We start from the raw sequence: 21,796 nt of genomic DNA, 5'->3' as shown, positions 1-21,796 counted from the left end.
TAGTGTAAAACTAGGTAAACTATTGCTGGGGAGGAGACCGATCAAGCCGACTGCACAGATTGCCCATCTGCCTTCAAGGTGTGCAGGGAGCTCCGGGTTGCAGCTTTCGGGAGTCTGTACCTGTGCTGGGCACTTTTGGGTGATGTGGTTGCTTTTCTGATTCATCCCTGACCCTTTTAAATACTGCCCCCCTCCCTGGCCGTTCATAACCCTGTTAGTAACCCCAAACCCACTGGTTCTGCCAATTAGGACTTCGGTGGAATTATTATTTTAGTTTGTCATGGGTTCCCTTTCTGGGGTTAATAGTCGTGTGTGTGTGTGTGTGTGTGTGTGTGTTACAACTCCACTGGAAAAGTCTGTCACACAACACACCCTGCTAAGGACTGAACGTTTGTGTTGCCTATAGCCCCAGGAAGAAGCTCCAGTCCCCTGTGTGATAGCAGGGACTTAAGTAATTGAGTTGAAGGCATGAGGGCAGAGCCCCATGACAGGGGGATGAAGATGAGAGGAAGATGAAGATGAGAGTCTCAGCCACCTAGAAGACAGAGCACATAGTCGACAAGCCTGGAAGAGAGAGCCTTGACTAGATCCCAATCATCAGCATGTTGACCTCGTGTTTCTCAGCCTTCCACCTAACTAGAAGAATTCCAGTAAGCATGTTTTGCGTGAGCCACACACATATGCTCTTGCAGGCAGGGAGGAGACAGGCCAGAGCTCACCTGGAGTGCTGGGGTCAGAGGTCGAGGACTGCTCACCACCTTGAGGCTCCACACCCTGTGAAGACTCTTCCATTAGTGGTCCATGGCCTATGGCTTGGGCCTGCTTGTTGCCCCGGATATTGTGCATAGTGTTTCTGGAAGGAGAAGCAAGGAGCATGAGGCTGGCAACCTCTCTGTCCTGCTTGCTGCTTGCTGGAGCTCTGACCTCACCAGCATGTCTCCAACCACCCAGATTGTCTCCATTCTCAGCATCCTGTGTGACGCACCTGCCCCCCCCCCCAGCTCCAACCCCTCACCCTCCTCATTTATCCCCTGCCACACTACACTCCCACACCCTTTTATTCCTGGTTAATTTCACACATATATAATGTGTATTCTTTCTAGATTTATTTTATTTTATGAGTGTTTTGCTCGCATGTATGGCTGTCTTAGGGTTTTTATTGCTGTGAAGAGACATCATTACTATGGCAACTCTTATAAAGGAAAATATTTAATTGGGGTGGCTTACATTCAGAGGTTTAGTCCATTACCATCATGGCATGGCATGCAGGCAGACATGGTGCTGGAGAGTTAGCTCAAAGTCCTACATCTTGACTTGCAGGCAACAGGAAGTAGTCTAAGATACTGGATGTGGTTTGAGCATATATATATAAGACCTCAAAGTCTGCCTCCACAGTGACACACTTCCTCCAACAAGGCCACACCTACTCCAGCTAGAGCACACCTCCTAGTAGTGCCACTCCCTTTGGGGGGGTCATTTTCTTTCAAACCATCATATATGTCTGTGAACCATGTGCATTCCTGGTGTCTGTGGAGGCCAGAAGAGGGAATCAGATCTCTTAGCAATGGAGTTACAGATGGTTTCAGTGCTGGAAACTGAACCCAGGTGATCCTCTTACAAGAACAAGTGCTCTTAACCATTGAGCCATTTCCCTAGCTCCCTACAATGTATCTACCCCATCCTCCCCTATTCCTCAGTACCCCCCAACATATGCCCTTCCTACTGAGTCCAATGACTGTTGCCAGCTTGAGCATGAAGAACCTACTGTTGGCCATAACCCTGAAGAAAATGACCCCCCCACACACAACAGTCACCAGCTGCCAACAGCTCCTCGGCTAGGGGTGGGGCCTCATAAGCCTCTTCCCCCCACTGATGCTGGAATTACTGATGGCTCTGTCTTGTACAGGTAACCCCAGCTGCTGCCAGTTCACAAGTGCAATGAACACTGCGTTTCTCACAGGCGTGGTTCCTGCAGCCCCAGCCCTGCGTCTGGAGTGGTGTCCGCACTTGTTGTTCTGCTTGCTCATAGACTTAGAGCAGTGACTGTAATAAGAAATTGCTTCACGTTTATCGAACGAATGTTGAATGCACTTGTCAACCTAACTTCCCCAAATCCTATGGCCCAAAGGCCATCAGTGGTTCCCAGCTTGGATCTGCTGAGGCATGTTGTAAGCATTTCCTGGCAGCTTTCTGCTTTTGCTCTCTTTCTGGACCCAGACCCACCCAGGCTTGCAGGTTTCACTGACTCATGGCTTCCAAGGGACTTAATACACTCGTGCCCAGGCCAGCTTCAGCCAATAGCTTGTTGAGGCTGAGGCCCCATTCCTGAGTCCAGACTTAACCCTTGTGCAGTTTATAGAAAGGAACCAGGTAGCACCAAAGACCGGCCTAAGAGTCTGAATATAGCAAAATCCACAGTCTATCAGATGAAGAGGGAGCTCAGGTGTTTATTTTTTCTGGCAAAGAGATAAAAGCTCATCAATTCTGAAATCAATAGTAAGGGCGAGAAAAAGTGCTCCCTAAGTGAATTGTTTAAAACTCAGGCTATACAGCCGGGCGGTAGTGGCGCACGCCTTTAATCCCAGCACTCGGGAGGCAGAGGCAGGTGGATCTCTGTGAGTTTGAGGCCAGCCTGGTCTATAAGAGCAAGTTTTAGGACAGGCACCAAAGCTACAGAGAAACCCTGTCTCGAAAAAACCCTAAATAAATAAATAAATAAATAAATAAAACTCAGGCTATGCAAGAAGAAACATCCTAGGTGCTACAAAAAGAAATAGGCCACGGGAGGCACACCTGTCCAGGGAGGGCAGCCACGGCGTGTGGCAGGGAGGGTGACGGTGTCTGAAAGCCAGCCGCAGAGCATCCGTGCTTCCTAGTGGAGTTCTAGGATGGTTCTGAAGGCAGACAGACTTAATCACTGCCCTTTGAAATTCCCCAAGATCTGTTTCAATGTCGATGCAAACGATGGGGAAGAATTCGGTGCCTGAGTGACCGAACCGTGTTTTGAATGTTTCTATTTGTGAGTCCACAGTGATCTTACAGTTAAAATCCTTTCGTCATTCAGAAAAAAAAGTTAAACTCAGCCCCTCCCCCACCACATTTGTGTGCAGGCCACGGTGAACACTGGGACAGTGGGCGTTTTCTTCATTCACTATCTACTTTTTTTTTTTTTTTTGACACAGGGTGTCTCACTGAACCCAGAGCTGGCCAGTGAGCCCCACACAGCTTCCTCTCTCTGCTTCCCCAGTGCTCTAGTTAGGGACAGGTGCCAGGGATCTGAGGTTTCTCCAGCAAGCACTATACCCGAGCCACTTCTCTAGCTCTTTCCATTATTATTATCATTTATTTTTGAGGCAGGGTCTCAGGCATCTCAGACTGCATCTCAGGCATCACAGGTTTACTGTGTGACAGGGCGACTTTGGACTTCTCATCCTTCTGCTGTAGGTGCTAGGGATCAAACGCAGAGCTTCAGTGAGCCTGAGGGACAAGGGCTCTCTCTACTAACTGAGCCACATCCCCAACCCCACGTTTCTCTTGGCCCAGTCTTACTGAAAATTCTTACTATCACGGAGTATCCATCAACATTTCCTGCCTTAAATAAAGGATAGGAAAAAGTGAAATGGATTTGATATGGTGACTCTTTTCCTAAAAGAGAAAGAAAACAAAGAGAAAAACGTTAAGAGTTACCCCACCTAGTGAGGATTAAGATTTTCTGTGAACCCCAGAAATTTGTTATGAGCTATAACAGACCACTAGTTTTCACTATGACCTGTTACCATTTTGGGTGATACTGCACCCGGAGGGCATTTACTAAGGAGCAGCAGGGGTTAGGAGGATGGGGGGTAGTCAGACAAGAGGATAAGATAGACCTGCACGGGCCCCTGGCTCTGTTGAGTCACCCGTGTGAGACACATACTTTGAGAAATATGATAGACAAGTCACTCTGGAAAACCCTCATTCCACAAATCTGCTCAGATGCTGGAGAAGCGGAAAACACAGTCCCAGAAGAAATAAAGGACTGAGCCTAGCAGTGGATGTGAATCTAGAATGGGGTGAAAAGAAAAGTGGGTGCACAGATCAGACTAGCGCCTCAGCAAAGGCCACCCCCCAAGGGAGTGCAGCCTCTCTCTTTGGTTATTGGCAGAACTTCCTGGAGAAGCCACCCCATCCCTGCAGGCTCTAGTTGTTAGATCTACTCAGATTTTGAGTTCTTTCTCAGTCAGTCCCAGCAATCTGTGTTTTTAGGAATTTGTCCATTTCATCTAAGATTTCAAATTTATCTCATGGACCCTGTTTATTTTTTGACAGGGACTCAGTAAGTACCCCAAGCTGACCTTGAACTCAGAGTCTTCCTGTCTCAACCTCCTGAGTGCTGGGTCCTCCCAATCACCATGCCTGGCCCTAGTAATCCTTTTTATCTCTATAACGTTGGCAGTAATGACCCTTTGTTGTTGTTGTTCCTAACTTTAGTGATTTTAATTTTCTCCCTTTCATGACCTAGCTAAAAGTTATCAACCTTGTTAGACTCTTCAAAGAAAAGCCATTTCATTTTATTTGTGTGTGTGTGAACATGCACATACACATCTGCCACAGCACATGTAGGGAGGTCAGAGAACACTTGTGGGAGAGAGTTCTCGCCCTCCACCATGTGTGTTCCAGAGACAGAACTCGGGTCATCGGGCTTGGCAGCAGACACCGTCACCATCTCACCAGAGGGAAACTCAGTGGTGAAAGAAGATTCAGTCTGCTTGTTTTAAATAGATGGGTTCACAAAAAAAGAGAATGCGATTTTCTTTTCATGGATTGAGAAAGAATACAGTCAGCAATTAGACTAAGGTCAGCATTACGATGCTAATAACCAGATGGTGGCATCTGGTCATTACTAAAACCCTGTCACAAAAGACCCCTGACTTCTCCGGCTGGTCATTTCCCTTCTTGCTTCTTACTCCCCCTATCAGAAACTCACAGTGCAGTGGGCATGCTGGAAAGACCAGCAACCACTACGATGGGGATTAGTGTGTGCTAACTGCTGCTATGCAGGGGTCTCACAGGTCACAAGCCACAAAAGTTGGAGAGTGACTGAGGGACACACACCACAGCCAGAGGCACTGGCTGAGTGGGGTGACGGTCACTGCTGTCCACACTTCCTGTTGTCAGGAATTAAGCTTCCCCAGCGTGTCACAGGGCTTGTGACCAGTGGTCCTTGGGTGTGGGAGGGCAAGAAAACCCCAACTTTAAGGCAGGAAAGGACCTTTCTGGTCCTGGCTGGTATCTCTCTGGGACAGGTGCTCTCTACCCTTTACCACTGTCCAGGTGGCTGCAGTCCCTGAAGGGAGCATCTCTCTGCCATCAACCCATCGACTTTGCTTGGAGCAATTTAGATTACTCTCTGTGTACGCTGGCTCCTGGCATGGCTGACCCTCATTGTCTGCTTTACTAGATCTGACTCACCATGGAAATGCACCTCTTCATGCGCCTGTGAGGGTGTTTCCAGAAGGGAGATGACGCACCTAGAATGGGGTGGGCAGCATCAATGGACAAGGAGGGTTCCAGAATGAATAAAAAGGAGGAAAGGAGATGAACACTACCACTCATTTGTGTCTGCTTCCTGACTATGAATGCAGTGTGCCTGGCTCCCACCTCAATGCCTACCTGTTCTTATACCAGAACAAGCCCTGCTTCCTTGACGTTAGTTAGGGATTTGGTCATAGCAATGAGAAGAGTACCTAACTCAGCTCTGTTCTAAAAGGCTTGGCCAGCACAGGGGTGAAGGGCAACCTCAGTGAGCAAGCCAGCTATCCTCCAGGGTGGCTTCTTGCCAGCCAGGGGGATTAAAAACAGATCCCAACACATGCCATGCTCCCCTGGGGACCATGTTCTGAGAGTAACAGGAAGATGCATTCTCCTCGGTTCACTTTCCTGACAGTCCTGGAAGTGCCCCTGGACAGAAGGGGAGGATAACCCAGTGTGGGTCTAGCACTGGGACACATGGTAGCTTGCTATGGTGGTCAGTGAGAGCACAGTCCCCGGCAGTGCTCAGGAAGCCCCTCATCCTGTGCTCAGGCCACACAATTGCAAGCTCAAGGCCTCCCAGGGCCTATGCAAGGCTCGTGGGCAGGTTCTCATTTCACCATGTCGTCTGGGGCCCCGGTGGTGCAGGGGGCAGTCTTGCAATGCTGCTGTTACCTTGCATCTGTGGCCACCACAAGTGACGGGAGGGCACTGGCTGGGCAAGGCTGTGCAACCACCTCCCTTTCTCAGTTTCCACATGCCCGCTGTTCCACTTTTGGGGCTGTGGCCTCCCTCAGGCACAAACCACCCGCCCTGGATACACGCTGGCTAGGAGGCTGGCCTTCCCAGGTTCCTCTTCCCTTTAGCGTGTTGCCAACATATCCAGTTCCTTCCAGAATCTCAGGGGATAAGCCCTGCAACCTGGGTGCTCACCCATGCTCCGTGTCCCCTAGGCTTCTCTTTCATGGGCTCCATGCCCCTCTGTCCAAATAACTGTGGTTAGCACTTCCTCCAGCCAAGCAAGCCCTGAAAGGTCACATCTCATCTTTTCTCCAAGCCTGTTTCTCTCTGGGAAGAACATGACTACCCTCTCAAGCACACATACACATAACATAATAAAATAAAAAATGAAAAATGTGAAGGACTTAGGATCTGGCATGGTGGTTCGTGCTTATAATTCCAGCATTCAAAAAGCTGAGACTGGAGGATTGCTGCAAGTTCAAAGCCAGCTAGGGCCACAATGTGAGTGCCAGGCTAGCCTGGGGCTACAGAGTAAGACCTCATCTCAACGCCTTTCACTACAGAGTAGCTGACATGACTGATGTGATAAAGTACAAGTATTAGAAGTAAATAATTTGATACAAACTCATCATTTGATGTGATCTCAGCTACACGTGGATATATAGAGCTGTTTACTACTGCTAAGCATGATGAATGATAGAAGTATGGGTAATTTCTAACGATTGTCCTTTTAAGATGTTGTTCATTATTACGAGGCATGGTGTGCCTGTGGGTGCTTGTGCCACAGTACACGTGGGGACAACTCACTGGAGTTCGTTCTCTCTCTCACCTTTGTGCTCATTTCAGGAACTCAGGTCACAAGATCTGTGCAGCAAGCGCTTTACCAGCTGAGCCCTGTTTGTGTATTGTGAAACAAGATCTCTCTATGTGGCCCAGGCTGGCCTAGAACTCATGACCCTCCTGCCTCTGCCTCCCAAGTGCTGGGACTCCAGTACCTGGTCTATTTTTAAATAACAATGTGGTTAATTGAAAATAAGGCAACAATCCCACCGTTGTCCACCCTACACAGAACCCTACCTGATGAAGCTCACAGAAAGGGGGTCTGGTGGGCTGGCTGCCTCTTATCTCCTCGGGCACTTACTGTATTTCTGTTCCTAGATGCTTCAGGGAGATGTTCTGAAGGGCCGAGGGCATGGCAGGGACAGGCTGCAAGGCAGCTGCGGCACCCACAAGTCCGATGGGTGTTTTCACAGGACACAGGAACTCTTCCAGCTCCGCCTCCTCTTGTTCTAGGGAGCCAAAGACAGGCAGTCAAGACTGGTGTGAACTAGCATACTTGGTAGGAACGACCTTGTTCTGGGCTGTGGGCTCAGCTCTTGACTGACAGCACACAGGGTTGTGACAGCTGCTCGGCTAGCGACCTTGATGCAGGCTAACAATAGCAAAGTGCTGCAACATGATCTGTTTTGCTGCTGCAGCCTTCGCAGAGACTCTTCACAAACATGCAGGCCTGCAGGTTATTCTGTATCTGATGAGCCATTTAGGAGATGTCTGAAATGTACTGAAACTTGATGCGTCAAAGGGTCTCTCCTAGCATCATCTGTAGTACCTTAAAGTGGAAATAACCTTTTCTGGGGTTTTTTGTTTGTTCGTTCGTTCGTTTAATTTCTTAGCATACGCATGTATGTGTGTGGGAGCATATATACATGCCTGAATGTGTATTGGACACACATGCATATGTATGTGCTAGTGTGTGGTGGCCAGAGGTTGACGTCAGATTATTTTTCTCCATCTCTGCTTTATTTACTAGCACGGGGTCTCTCACTGCGCCCAGAGTTTGTCAGTGAGGATATCTATCTATTCAGCTTGCTCTGAATCTCCTAGCTCGACCTCCCCAGAGGCAGAATTACAGGGGGCTGAATGCCACACCCACCTATTCCATGAGTTCTAGGATCTGACTGCTGGTTCTCAGGTTTGCATGGCAACTCTTTATCTACTGAGCCAGCTCCCCAATCCTTTATTTGGCCGTGGAGTCTCGTTACTCACACCGGCCTTGACCTTGTATTCCACACACCTGCCTCCAGCTCTCAAGTACTGGGGGTTACAGGTGCGTAACAACAAGCTCAGCTGGAAATGAAGATTCTACAACCCGAGCAGGTCGGGTAAACCCTGATACCTCCATACAACTGCCACTCCACTGTGCAACACAGAGAAGTGGGCAGCTGAGGCAGGAGAATTGCTGTGAGTACCAGGTCAGCCTTTTCCTCCAGAGAACATAGGAACATACATGGAACATAATATCAAATGGAAAATGCCAGACTTAAAAATGGAGTCACAGTTGGTCTCAATTACACTGAAAAGTTTCTAAATAGACTTGCACGGGTCAGGGGTGTTGCCTAGATGCACAAGCTCTGGGATTCAAGGCTCCAACTCTCAAAACAAAACAAAATAAATAAACTTCTTGATCTTAAGAGTTGCTGGACCCTTCCCATCACATAGTTTATGGTGCTATAAACGACGTGGATATGAACAAGACTTAAGATTGATTGGCAGCAAAGACTTCCAGTCAGTTATCATTTTGAATCTAATCATCAGCCATTTGTCACAGGGCAGTTCAAAACCACCACCTAACAAAAAGTCACCAGGGTCTCAAGGTCTTACTCAGGTGACATCAAGCAGGCTATGTTATGGCTGCACTGAACCGTTTTGCTACCAAGTCTCGGCCTCTTTAATCTTCAGTGTTTCTCTTGTACCAGTGTGTAGATCACTAAGTGAGAAGCTAATAGGCTGGCTTCCTGTCTGGGCATCACCAGGTGCCCAGATTTCAAGGTATAACATGGCTAAAGGGCAGGAATTTTACCGTGTGAGTCTCTTTACAAATACCCTCTGCTTACGCTGGGTGGTGGAACACACTTTTAATCCTAGGAGGCAGAGGCAGGTGGGTCTCTGAGTTCAAGGCCAGCCTGGTTTACAGAGCAAGTTCCAGGACAGCCAGAGCTACACAAACTACCCCGTCTTGAAAAACCTACAAAAAAAAAAATTGGGTCACGACCTCTACCATTATAAGGGTTGTTCCTAATCAAAATAGTAAGTTTGTAAGAGCTTTAATACCTGAGTAGTGATTTCTTCAGATTTCTTTCTGGTTGAAACCCTGGATTTTGAAGATAAAAAAGAATGAGCCGTCCCATGACTCACTGTTCTGGAATCTGTGTGACCTTTCCTGTGTTAGCTTTTGAATGTCTTGCCAACCTATCTCAGCCATCTCTGGAGACAAACGACAAGCCCTGATAACCGCACACAGCTGGTATGCAGCAGTTTGGAGAGCCCTTACCTGACTCAATAAATGCTTGGATACTGGGGAAAAGTGACTGAGGTTTCATGATGGGATTATGGGTGAGCAGGCTATTCTCAATTTATTATTTTTCTCACCAGATTTGCTACTGTTATTTAGGCCTTCATAACTAGAAAACAAATTTAGATTCATTAAAAATAGGAAGCTACAAAGAGAACTTAAAGTACAGAGACATATTAAGATCGCAATCCTAAATACTGAAAAGTAAAGATGTTTTACGTTGGCATATGGTCCAAAATACACAAAAACAAAGGAGGGTGGAGGCCATAATACGACATTACTACTGGCCTTACTAGAAGATGAACATGGGCTGCCTTTCCCTCTTTACTGCTTCCCCAATGTTCTGACAAGAATTCTTCTAGAGAAAGTGGCTTCAAAAGGTTTAATGTTAAGATAAGTTTCTACACTGAAAAATCATCATTCGAAGTGTAAGAGAGAGGATCCAGCATTTTGGAAGTTCGTATGGAATGCTACAGAAAGGAGGAAAGAGCCAGGGCCTCTTCTCATGTGGAGCCCTTATCCGGAAGAAGTGAAAGATTTAGGAGTCTGAGGCTGGAGAGATGGCTCAGTAGTTCAGTGCACTAGCTGCTTGTTCTTTCTTTCCTTCCTTCCTTCCTTTCTTTCTTTTAGTTTCTCCTCCCTCCTCTCCTCCGGAGTCTTACCCCCATCCCCTGCATCCCATCCACCCCCTCCCCTTTCACCCTTCTTCCATCTCCATTGAGAAAGGGGCAGGTCTCCCATGGGCTTGAAGAAAGCATGGCACATCAAGTTGAGGAAGGACCTAGCCTCCCACCCCTCGCACCAGGCTGGGTGAGGTCATCCAGCATTGGGAACAGGTTCCCAAAAGCCAGCTAGATGCCAGAGATAGGTCGTGATCTCACTGTTAGGAGCCTTACAAAGAGACCAAGCTACACAACTGTTACACACATGTCAGCTCCTCTAACTGTTGGTCCAGGTCCATGAGCTCCCACGAGCTCAGGGAGGCTGTCTCTGTGGGTTCTCCTATTATGAGCTCTCCTGGTGATGTGGGAGTCTGCTGTTTTGTGTTGATTTCATTGGTTAAATAGACTGCCTTGGCCCTTTAAGAGGACAGAAAATTAGATAGGCGGAGAAAACAGAACAGAATGCTGGGAGAAAGAAGCTGAATCAGTGAGTCACCATGATTCTCCCACTCCAGACAGACACAGGTTAAGATCTTCCCTGGTAAGCCACCTCGTGGGCCACACAGATTATTAGAAATGGGTTAGATTAATATGTAAGAGCTAGCCAATAAGAGGCTGGAACTAATGGGCCAAGCAGTGTTTAAAAGAATACAGTTTCCGTGTAATTATTTCGGGGCATAAGCTAGCCATGTGGGCGGCCGGGTGCCGGGGACGCAGCCCCGCAGCTCCTATTTCAACACCCTGGCTCATATAATCCCTCCTCCCTTTCTTCAGCAAGACTCCCAGAACTTCAGCTTGTCTGTGAATCTCTGCAGCTATTTCCATCAGTTACTGGATAGAGTATCAAATATCTCTGATAACAATTAGGGTAGTCACCAATCTGCTTACAGCAGATGGCCCGTTCAGGCACCTTCTCCACTATTGCTAGTAGTCTTAGCTGGGGTCATCCTTGTGGGTTCCTGGGGGTTTCCCTAGAGCCACACTGACTGCTTTTACTGGGGACTAGAGTTCAGCTCCCAATACCCACCCACAGCTCACAACTGCTTGTAACTCCAGCTCCAGGTGATTCAAAGCCTTCCAGACTCCAAAGGCATCACACTGATGTGGGGACACACACACACACACACACACACACACACACACTGACACACACACGTAAAATAAAATAACCTATGACTTTAGGGGTGGGGGAACTTTATCTGTGCATCACATCTGTAAAGAAGATGTGGGTATAAAAATATTCATCACAGTGGTGACCATGAGAGGTGGGTAGGGTGGGAGTGGAGGCTGCTCCACTCACCCAAGAATCCTGCAGTCACTTAAACAATAGTGGGTCACACGTGGCAAACTCTCAGCAGGCTCCATCAACATCACAGGCTGGTCAGTTGACTTGGCAACAACATTCAAAGCCATTCTTCTGAGGCCTCCTCTCTATTCCTCCTCTCCCCAGACAGGAACTGGGCTTCCAGGAAGAGCTGGAGGAAGTAAGATGAGGCAAAGCTGCAGGATGCTGAGGCTAAGGAGCAGGCAAAGGGAAGAAATCACAATTCCAGACCCAGTTAGGCAGGAGCTGGGGCAGAGAGAGCTGTTCTGGGAGGCTGAGGCAGGGAGGGCTGGGAGGGTTGGGAGGGCTGGAGCTGACTGGACGTGCCTGAGGAGGGAAGGCAAAGACGTCAGGTCCAGCACCAGAACTGAGCCTGGGGACAAGGACCAGGGTAACCAGATGGGAAGGCCGTGTGTGGGGGAATGGCTAGGAGGTGGGATCATGAGGTGTGTGTGTGTGTGTGTGTGTGTATGGAGTACGTGTGTTTGTATGTATGTATGAGGGGGAATGTGTGTTTATGTGTATACATGCATGTATAAGTGTATATACGAGTGTGTGTATATGTTGTTTGTTGTTCAACAAGAGCCGAAATACTAGCTCTGCCTTTGGTTAGAAGATCCATGGCCAGGTCCTATTTCCACAGGGAGGATTCTGAGATCTCTTGGAAATTCCTTACACCAAAACAAGCAAATGAAAACTCAGGAAGGCTCCTCTCTACCCTGTGTTCTTCGAGGTTAGAGTACACGGAAATAGAAAAGGGTAAGGCCCCATAATGTGGACTCTGACCTTTCAGGTTTTAAACAGATTCAATATAAATTTGTCTTACTCAGAGATACTTTAATCACCTTCCCTCTCCTTCATTCAGAGCAAACAAAATCAGTTTCTCTCGGATTTTAGTACCTTGGCGTGTGTTTCTTAGCTGTGTCAGGTCTCCCACGCCTCTCTGCCTGTAGCCCAAGATCAACTCTGCTCACACTTAACTGTCCTGTGTGTGTGTGGCGGGGGGGGGGGGGGGGGGGGGTATCACCAATAGGGAAAGAGCAGCTGGGAGAGAAGGTCTGTGGGGGAAGACAAAGCCAGCCGGTGACTTGAGCTCAGATGCAATTCATTTTCTCTAAACTCTGTGGCTCACTGGGGCAGAACGAAGTTCCTGAAAAGTGGGGGTGCCCAGAAAGCACAGCCTACTGCAGAGCACTGAAGGAACAGGCACACATAGTGGCCTTAACTGCAGCGGAGACCAGCACTTCCCGCTGGAGACAGACCTGAAGGCCCACGGCCCTGGCTCCTCTTGCCTGAAGAAAGGCCCCCCGGAGAGATGCTCAGCTAGGCAGTCCTGCAGTCCTCAGACTTCTCTGGTCTGAGAGCTTGGACCATTCCTGCACTACAAGGAAGTCCCTGCCTACACACACAAAACAGGGCCTAGGCCAGGAGGTTGCTGCTTCTGTGGTGTAGCCCTGAATGCCCCCTCAGCTCTGAGGTATGAATCTATAGGGTGCAGTTTGAATTTTAGGGTTGGTATTTCCTTTCCAAGGGGCCTCCGCTTCCTCTGCTATAAAATGAGAATAACACCTAGAAGACTAAGGATTAAGTGAGATGGCACACGGCCAGGCCAGAGCAGTGTTGGTAAATGGGAATTTCTGGTGGCAGACATTTATGAACAGCCCCTGTAAGCTGTGGCTTCCTTTGGTAACACAATTACAGAAATCTGTCCGTCATCCTCATTGTCCTTGGCCCTCTAGGGACCACTGCGTAGGTAAAAAAGAAAGCTGGAAATGCTACAAAGCTGTAGGGAGAGACCACGCCTCCAGATTGCTCAAGGGTGTTGATGGAACTTTTTTTTTTTTTAAATGGGACCCAGCCTCTGTGACTCAAAGTCAGAAGTGGATCAGGAGGCTTGCACAGCCTTCTGCTTCCTCAGGAAGGATAGGGAGGGGCTGAGGTAGGGCAGCATGCTCCAAACAGCTAATCTCAGGCTCAGCAGCTTGCTCAAGACTCCAGAAAGAAAAGGAGTCAGGCATGGTGGCACACGCTTATAACCCCAGCATCTGGGAAGCTGAGCCGAGGTGATCACCGTGAGTATAAAGCCAACCTGGGCTATGTAGTAAGACTGAAGCCATCCTGGGCTACAAAGCAAGCGAGCAACATACAATGGACCCCATAAAGGGTTTTCTGTGTGTGCAGGTGCATGTGTACATGCGATGTAGAAGTTTTCACTTAGGCCCTGGGTCCAGCAAGGGCAGTTTGCTACAGGTCGGAAAGGCTGATGGGAGGTAAAGTCTGTACCTCTGCTTCCCACATCTCAGGCCAGAGCTCTCCCTAGGATACCACCACCCTGGTTATGAGGACACCATGTGGCCTGCCCCATGAGAAAAACAACACTAGATCCAAACAGGCCTAGTCCGTGTACTGAAGCAAAGCTACAGAACTAAGAACCTGGACCAGGACTGGCAGAGCCGAGGCCTTCGGGGTTCCACACCGTCTGGCTCCACACTGTCTTGGAGCCTTGTTCTTCACATGTCAGATCAACCTGTCTTTGGCCTGAAGTTGGCTATGGTGACTGTGTCAACTCAGGCTATAATCTTCCACATAGACAGGGATGCCTGGCTGTGTGATGGTGGTGAGTATGAGCTATAGCAGAAGGACGGGTGCCAAGAAACCCTTTAAAGCCCTGCTTGAAGCTGTATGGTGGTGCGCATCTGTAATCCCGGCACCCGAGAAGAGGAGGGGGAAGAGGTAGGGGCTCAGGAGCTCCAGAAGAGCCTCAGCTACATAATGAATTCAAGGTCAGCCTGCGTTACACGAGACACTGTCTCACAGAAGAGAAAGAGGCTGCCCAAAGAGGTTAATGGTCACAGCAAGGAGCAGCCGCTACACTACAGTTGTGATTGATAGCGCATTGATGTGGGTGTACTGTTACAGTAGTCATGGTATGTAGGCACTATTAGGATAGCAACAGTGTGTATATGCTACTATGATAGCTGCAGTACACACATGCATAGTGATAGTGTGTACTATGATAGTGTGTACTATGGTGTGTGCGTGCTACTGTGATAGTGTCAACATATATGCTATGATAGTACTAGCACATGTGTGCTTGTAGGTACTACGATGACAATAACAGCATAAATAATAAATAAATAATGTGTGTGTGTCACACACCAAAATGCATCATTAGTGTCGCTACTGTGTGTACCTGTGTGCCTGACATTACATGTTACAGTCCTTTTCTCGGGCATAAAATTCAGTGCATTTGTTCTCACATTCACTCTGCAAATAAAAATTGTGCCAGACCAGACACTATCAAGGACTAGGGACACTAGTCTTAAGGACTAGTGGAGACTGACAAGGACACTGGTAATCAGAACAACAGGTCTCCCAGCAATGTTTGAAAAAGTGTCAAGGACTTACACCGAGTCTCGGTGGCAAAGTCCCAGCAGGCATCTGAGGGGAAGCTGACAAGACGAGGGGACATGAGCCTGGCCTTACAGAATAAGCAGGGATTGATCAGGCCAGACAGAGGGACATGAGAACCTCCTGCTAGAGCATGGGCACTGGGGGACACTGGAGGGCACTGGGGGCTGGCAGAGACGTGATGGGGCTTGGGGAACTAGCCCTAGGCAGTGTGTAAGGCCCTGCACATCTTTCATTTTAGAAAGCCCACTCAGACTACAGGGGACAGGCTCGGACACAGGCCTTGAGAGGGGACACTGCCGAGGAGAGGAGGATGCTAGGGCTTCCTAGCTGAGAGATCTAACCTAGGAATGGCAGTGAGGGGACCTGGAACTGACAGGCAGTTTAAGGGGCAAGAGGCCCAGGGCAGCTCCTGATTGGACTGGCTGGTAGAAACTGAGGAAGGGTGGGGGTGTGGCCTGCTGTTGTGAGTGGGCACACACGGGCATCTACCAAGGGAGGGGGAATTCTCACAGGCAGGTGTGCTCAATGTCGGACATGTGACGCGCTATTCTGGCTAACTGGCCTGAAGTTGTGGCATTTTAGACACCGACTGTACTGGGACCTAACTGATTATGCATGCTGTTGTCACGGCAGCTGCGGGGTAGTCCATCCCCGTGCTGAAATCTATCAGCACCTGGTGGGAGGAAATGTGACTTCCAGGTTTCTCCATGTTGAGATATCCTAGAACCTACACCAAGGTGTGATGGCTCATGTTTATTATCCTAGCACTTGGGAGGCTGAGGCAGGGTTGAGAGTTTTGAGGACAATCTGGGCTACACAGCAAGAACCTGCCTGTCCCCAAATCCAAGGGCAAAGAATGATAGTTTAGTGGCAGAGTGCTTGGCTAGCGTTCATGAGGTCCAGGATTCGACCCCCAGTAAACACAGAGAGAGAGACAGAGACAGAGACAGAGAGAGAGAGTGGACTTGTAGGCAATAAGAACTTTGATCTCTGAAATCATCAGGGTTAAAGTAACAGATACTCCAAACTATTACAAAATGCCCTAGAAACCCACTGCATTGGCACTTTTGCTTTTTTGTTGTTGTTTTGTTTTTGTTTTTTTCAAGGCAAGGTTTCTCTGTAGCTTTGGAGCCTGTCCTGGAACTAGCTCTTGTAGACCAGGCTGGCCTCAAACTCAGAGATCCGCCTGCCTCTGCCTCCCGAGTGCTGGGATTAAAGGCGTGTGCCACCACCACTGCCTGGCTTGCACTTTTGCACTGACCCTTCCTTCTCACAACTCACGGCAGGTGTAACTTATTGAGATATCCTAAGGATATCACAATGTTCTATTGAGTTCCAACCATAGGCAGGCATTGTTCTAAGCGTTTGAGGTACGTGGATTCAGCTAAGCCTCGGAAGAGCGCTAAGATGGGTGTTTTATTCACTTCATTTGGTAGAGAAGGAAACTGAAACTCAGGCAGGCTTGGTAATTTGCCTGACATCATCCACAACTGAGACCTGAACTCAAGTGGCTGACCTTTGAGCCCATATCCCTGTCCTAATTGATCCTATATTCCATTCCTGGTTCCACTCCTTGGTGGACAGGGATCCTCCCATGCTCCCAGTAGTAAGGGAAAGGCCTGGCTAGCAAATGCTTGCATATGTGGCAGGAGGTCAGCCCATTGGTACCTAGATTGAGGTGCAGGGTGGGCCCATTCCCAGACAGGCCGGCAGCAGGGGTGACGGGAAGTGCAGGTGGGCTGTTGTGGAACTCCCAGCGCTTCATCTGTAGCTGCTGTAGCCAGTATAGCATCACTTGTTTGGTGGCGGCCTGAGAAGCACAAGCATTAGTTAGTCAAGTCCCAGGCCTGCAGGGTGGCACCAAGCACGGCCTTCAGAGATCACAGATGTTTAGAAACTTTGTCCTGCCCAGAAAAAAATCCATCAACACTGCAGGCCTGCATCCACTTCTGGAACATCACAGAAAAAGAACCAGGCTCTGGTTTCCTGCGTGGGCTCTTCATGTCTCTGTTTCCTTGAGCGTTTTGTAGTACTACTGATTTTATAGAGTGCTTATGAAGACAAAATAGGGGGAATAGAGTGCTTGGCACAGTGCCCGGTACAGGGCAGGTGCACAAATGACGGAGAAAGAGAGGTACCACGAGAGAGGAGAAAGCTGTGAACTGTGATCTGGCGGGGCCCAGTGACTGCCACTCTCCTTGTGTGACAGCCCCAAGTCCTAGCTGCCTTTCTGTGGGATGGAGGTAATCCCACCTACTGCAGGGCTACACCAGCTCATGACTCTGGATGGGGGCAGGAAAGCCACAAACACACTGTGCTAACACACAGGAAACCTGCACCACTCCAACAAGTGAGCAGCTGATATCAGTCATTTCTTTCCCAACTAATAGCCCATACTGTGTTTGTACATCCATTAGCTCGCTAGATCTTCTAGGGAGAAGGTAGGTGTGATCGGCCCTTTTCCCAGATGGAGACACAAGTGGTCCAGACATGTAGTGGCTGTGGCATGCTGGCCCAAGAACTAGGTCTTTCCACTGTAGAGCAGAACTAATTTTAAAGGCATGAGCTTATGTGGGCACGGGTGATGAGCAGCTCATGGGAGTAGACAGTGAGCCTCGTGGAGCTACTCACAATCAAGGCTACAAAAGAATGGCAGCAGGCTACAGAGCGACCAGGGCAAGCTCCCTCTTTGGAGAGGGCCACAGATGCGGTGTGACTCGGGTTGGGAGGGAGGTTGCCACAGTAAGCTTCAGCTGACAACATGGCACACAAACTAAGAGTCACCTGGGAAAAGAGAACCTTAACTGAAGAACTGTCCAGATCAGATTGGCCTGTGGCCATGTCTATGATACAGGAGAGCCTAGCCCACTGCGGGTGGTGCCATGCCTAGGCAGGTGTGTCTGTATAAAAAGATAGCAGAGCAGGCCAGAAAGAGAAAGCCAGTCAGTAGTGTTCCCTTATGGTCTTCACTTTAGCTACTGCTTCCAGGTTCCTGTTTGAGTTCCTGCCCTTCAGTGATGGACCGGGATGTTAAATAATTCAAATAAACCTTTTCTTCCCCCAGATTGCTTTTGGTTGTGGTATTTCTCAAGGCAACAGAAACTCAACTAGAACAAGGGTATTTCTATGATAGTCCTCTGGCCTGTTACGCAGACATCAGTAGGACAGAATGATGGACAGTAGGACAGAAAAGAATCTTTTCTTTTCATACGCTGTTCCTCCAAAGCTTCAATTACTCTCAGGCTTCACCAGACCTGATAATCCCCAGCCAAGCACAGGCACCTCATTTTATTCCTGAACTCGCCTGACACGGTCACACTGAGCCACCAGTCTATTGGAGGCTCTGCTAACACTGGAAACCTTGTGACAGGCCAGAACACGTGATCTTGGTTCACACTGAGGTTCAGAAAGTAGCCCTTAGATCTTCAGGCCAGATTTACTTCAGATAACACAGATCTGGGTGTCCTACAGTTTCTTCACCCTGAGGACTCTCTCGCCTGTCAACACAACCAGCCAGCTACCATCTCCTCCATCTGCTCTTTCTCCAGGGTCACAGCTCCTGCTCAGCCATCATTCCCTCCTGGTTACTCTCTGAGGGACTCTCAGACTACCAGTTCCCTCTCTCCCCAATTTGTTCTCTGCCCAACAACCAGCTGAGCTCTCTAAACCCCCTAATCTCACTGTACTCCCTTAGTGTAAGGCTCTGAGACAACCTCGACAGCCTGCCGGACAAAGTCTAAGCCCTTGATCCCAGTTCACCAGTGTCTCCCTCTTCATCTCCATCTTCTGGGCCAGGCTCCTGTGGCTTGCCTGGATGGATGCTCAGGGTTACACTGCGTCTTCCCATCTTAGCGCACAGGCTCCCTCAGCATCATTGCCTTCATCATTTGCCTGTCCAAAAGCCCATTATTTCTCTCATTTAAGGGGTGCCTTTTTGAAGAGCTCCCCCCATCACGTGGAGGCGCTGACCCCTCCTGTCACCAGACTCTTCACAGTGTCTCCAAAGGCATTTAAATATGCTGCCAGTTCTCCCATCACACCTTATGCTGTTTGAGAAGAAGGGGCAGAGGCAAACAAGTCAGACTTGTTCCACGCCCCAGAGCCTAATGCGTGGACTCCCGGAACAGTAAAAACCATGTGCTGAGAGGCCCTGTCCACAGCCCTTGTCTTATGGACCGAGTCCAAGACCTAAGGCCCACAAGACCTCTAAAACATCCTCTCTGGCCTAAACGTCTGAGTTTCCATTATTTTAACGGCAGCCTCCTCCCTTCTCCCCCGGAGCCTAGTTAACTAGCCACACCCTGCAAGGAAAGGAGAAGGAAAACCTGTGGGCATCCCAGCATCTGGACAGCGGCAGGTTGGGGGCATAGGGAGCAGGAGCAGAGGCGGTGGGGAGGAAGACCTTCGTCCTTACACTCTTGAGCCTCAAGAATTAAGCGCCATCCCTCCCCCCACATCTGTCTTCCTAGTTAAGCCAAAGGCCATTTCCTCTCAACTTGGTAGAATCTGACCTGGGGCTCCACCACCCTGTGTATGTGCCTATGTGTTTATTTAAACAACATTTACTAAGAACTCACCAGTTCAGACATGCCTGGACAAACAACTTAGACTGATTGCTAAACTTACATATTTTCCCTCCTAACCCCTGTCCATGTCTGCGTTCGCTCCTGTTGGCCAAACCACCAAGACATGAATCAGATCCGGCCTTAAAGAAGGCAACCACAAATCTTGACTCTTGCTTCAGTACCAAGGAAGTAAGTCAAGAAAACTGGGTGGTGAGGCACCATCAAAGTAAAGTTTTGATACAGCACTGGAAGATTCCAAAAGTGGACCCCATCGTTTGTAAATGCCCGGTCTGAGCCATACCCTTATTGGCTATGACTCAGTTTCTCGCTCCATAAAATGAGTCCCTCTCCCTTGCCTGTGGGAAGGCAATAAGGAAACGGTGTGAAGACTCTGAGGCAAAGCTCCAGGCTCTGGGCACATGGCAGTAACCACTGTCCAGGTCAATTAAGGTGCCCAGGCATTGGCCCCGAAAACTAGTTCAAGATGGAAAAGAGAGAAAAGTTCCATTTACCTTGAGGGTAATAACCCGGTTGGGAGTCTTGACTTCGAAAGTGCCCTCATCCTCAGCGTCCACCTTGCAATCAAAGACGGCACTGGAGAGGTCGATACTGTCCAATGGGTTAGCATCCTGAGCGGTGCGCGAATAATACAGGTGACACTTCTTCTCGTCGTAGAAGAACCAGCGGCATTTCCAGCCCTTGATGGGCCCTTTGCCACCAAACTTACTTAAATACCCACAGAGTTTCTTGGGGACCGTGTCTAGTGGTCGGGCGCAGCCCTCTGCGTCTCCCGGAGGCACCACCTCGGGTTCCCTGGCCGAGCTGGGAGGTTGTGTGGACTCAGAGGGAGGGGTGCACTCGGGGTCCTTCTGCATCGCTGCTGGCCCGCTGCACAGGCCCGCAGCACCAGAGTCTCAAAGATCCGGCGGGCACCTGGGAACCGGCCGACACCTGGCTGGGGCGGAGTCGGTCCAGCCCGGCCCCCAGAAGAAGGCGGAGAGCCCCAGTCGGCGGCCGGGAGAGAGCCACAGACACCTGACTGCAAACCCCGCTCCCCGGCAGGCCCCGCCCCTATACCCTGTCACGCGAGGGCCCGCCCTCGGCCCCGCCCACGCAACTTACTTCCGGCTTTTTCTCCACGTCGTCGTCCCTGCTGGCTACGCGCGTCTGTCGTGTGTGCAGGCACTTCGGTGTAAAGACAAGGTGGCTCGGAGATGCTTTAGCCGTGGGAGGGGATGCGGGGAGACACGCCATCCCCTGGCTATGCAACCGTGAGGCTCGCGTGTTGGCACGGGGGATGGCGTCCTCTATGGCCGCCACCCTACGGGTGCCGCGCGAGCCACCGTTGGACGGCGCATCGCGCAGCCATTGGCGGAGTGAACGCGGGGCGGGGAAGCTCCGTTTCCGGCGCGAGGTTGTCCTCGCTGAGAAACTTTGGAATTCTCTGTGCCCTCCCTCTTTCCCTGAGGTCGGCCCGCGGCCTTCACCGCCCGGACCTCTGCTCGCCTTGCCTCGGGCGGCCTGTACGCGGCTGAGGTCGCCCGGACCCAGAGCAAATCTAGGACGTCGCTGAGCCCAGGATCCAACCAACTCCCTTATTAACGGTCCTGCCTCAGTTTACAAATGCCGTCCCAAGGCGCATTACGGCAAAACAGCTAGACACTTTGCTTCGGTTCACCTCTCTTCTGGGACTTCATCTCGCCTTTCTCGCCGCTTCAGCTCCTGTTGCTTTAGCTCACCCCACAACCTGGCCATCCTTAAAGAAATCCGTGTACAGTCAGGAGTATTAACGGAGCGGAGTATGGCAGTGCCGGCCGATCTCAATACCTGTGTACCTTTAAGAGCCTGATTTCCCCAGTCTTGAGAGACTTGCTCTACCAAGGTTTTCTCATGTAAGGAGGGATAGTGCTCAGGCCTCCCCTTGCTTCCACTCCACAAGAGCAGATTTATGGGGATGCTAAGGAGCCCTCCTAGATTTGCAGAGGCCACTGGGGATTGTGTTTTTTAGACTGGAAGGTTAGAGTCAGCCTATCTTCTAAATGCCAGACAGATCTCCTAATTGATTATAATTTCTCATCCCAAATCAACATTGACTATCCAACTTAATTTTCTGTTCATAATTTTATATTTTTCTAAGAAATTCCTCAATTTTTAGAACTGTTTTTTGATAATATGCAGGAAGCTCTGAAAACAGCAGGTAGAAGGGGGTTAGCTGGAATTAAAGGTC

General features: G+C 49.5%; 1 protein-coding gene across 5 annotated transcripts in view; it reads right to left on the bottom strand.

Annotated features, from left to right (window-relative positions):
* Tbc1d2 (TBC1 domain family member 2) overlaps positions 1 to 20,832 on the bottom strand; it is a 48,878-nt gene extending 28,046 nt beyond the window's left edge. For 2 of the 5 annotated variants that reach the window (XM_041667835.1, XM_041667837.1), the window contains exons 1-4: positions 20,082 to 20,584; positions 16,673 to 16,814; positions 7,394 to 7,541; positions 720 to 853 (exon numbers count right to left, since the gene is read on the bottom strand). In XM_041667835.1, coding sequence (XP_041523769.1) covers positions 720 to 853; positions 7,394 to 7,541; positions 16,673 to 16,814; positions 20,082 to 20,444 — 787 coding nt within the window. In that variant the 5' untranslated portion in view covers positions 20,445 to 20,584. Of the gene's footprint in view, positions 1 to 719; positions 854 to 7,393; positions 7,542 to 11,566; positions 11,695 to 16,672; positions 16,815 to 20,081; positions 20,585 to 20,691 lie in introns of those variants that run through there. The other 3 variants (XM_041667836.1, XM_041667838.1, XM_041667840.1) reach the window with 3 other exon arrangements.
* Between the last annotated feature and the right edge of the window lie 964 nt (positions 20,833 to 21,796).

This window comes from Microtus oregoni, unplaced genomic scaffold (genome assembly GCF_018167655.1).
Source record: "Microtus oregoni isolate MIOR12 unplaced genomic scaffold, Mior012 000017F_ref0000208, whole genome shotgun sequence".
Lineage (NCBI taxonomy): Eukaryota > Metazoa > Chordata > Mammalia > Rodentia > Cricetidae > Microtus > Microtus oregoni.
Note: the sequence above shows the minus strand (reverse complement) of the source record. Positions and strands in the feature narration are given on the sequence as shown.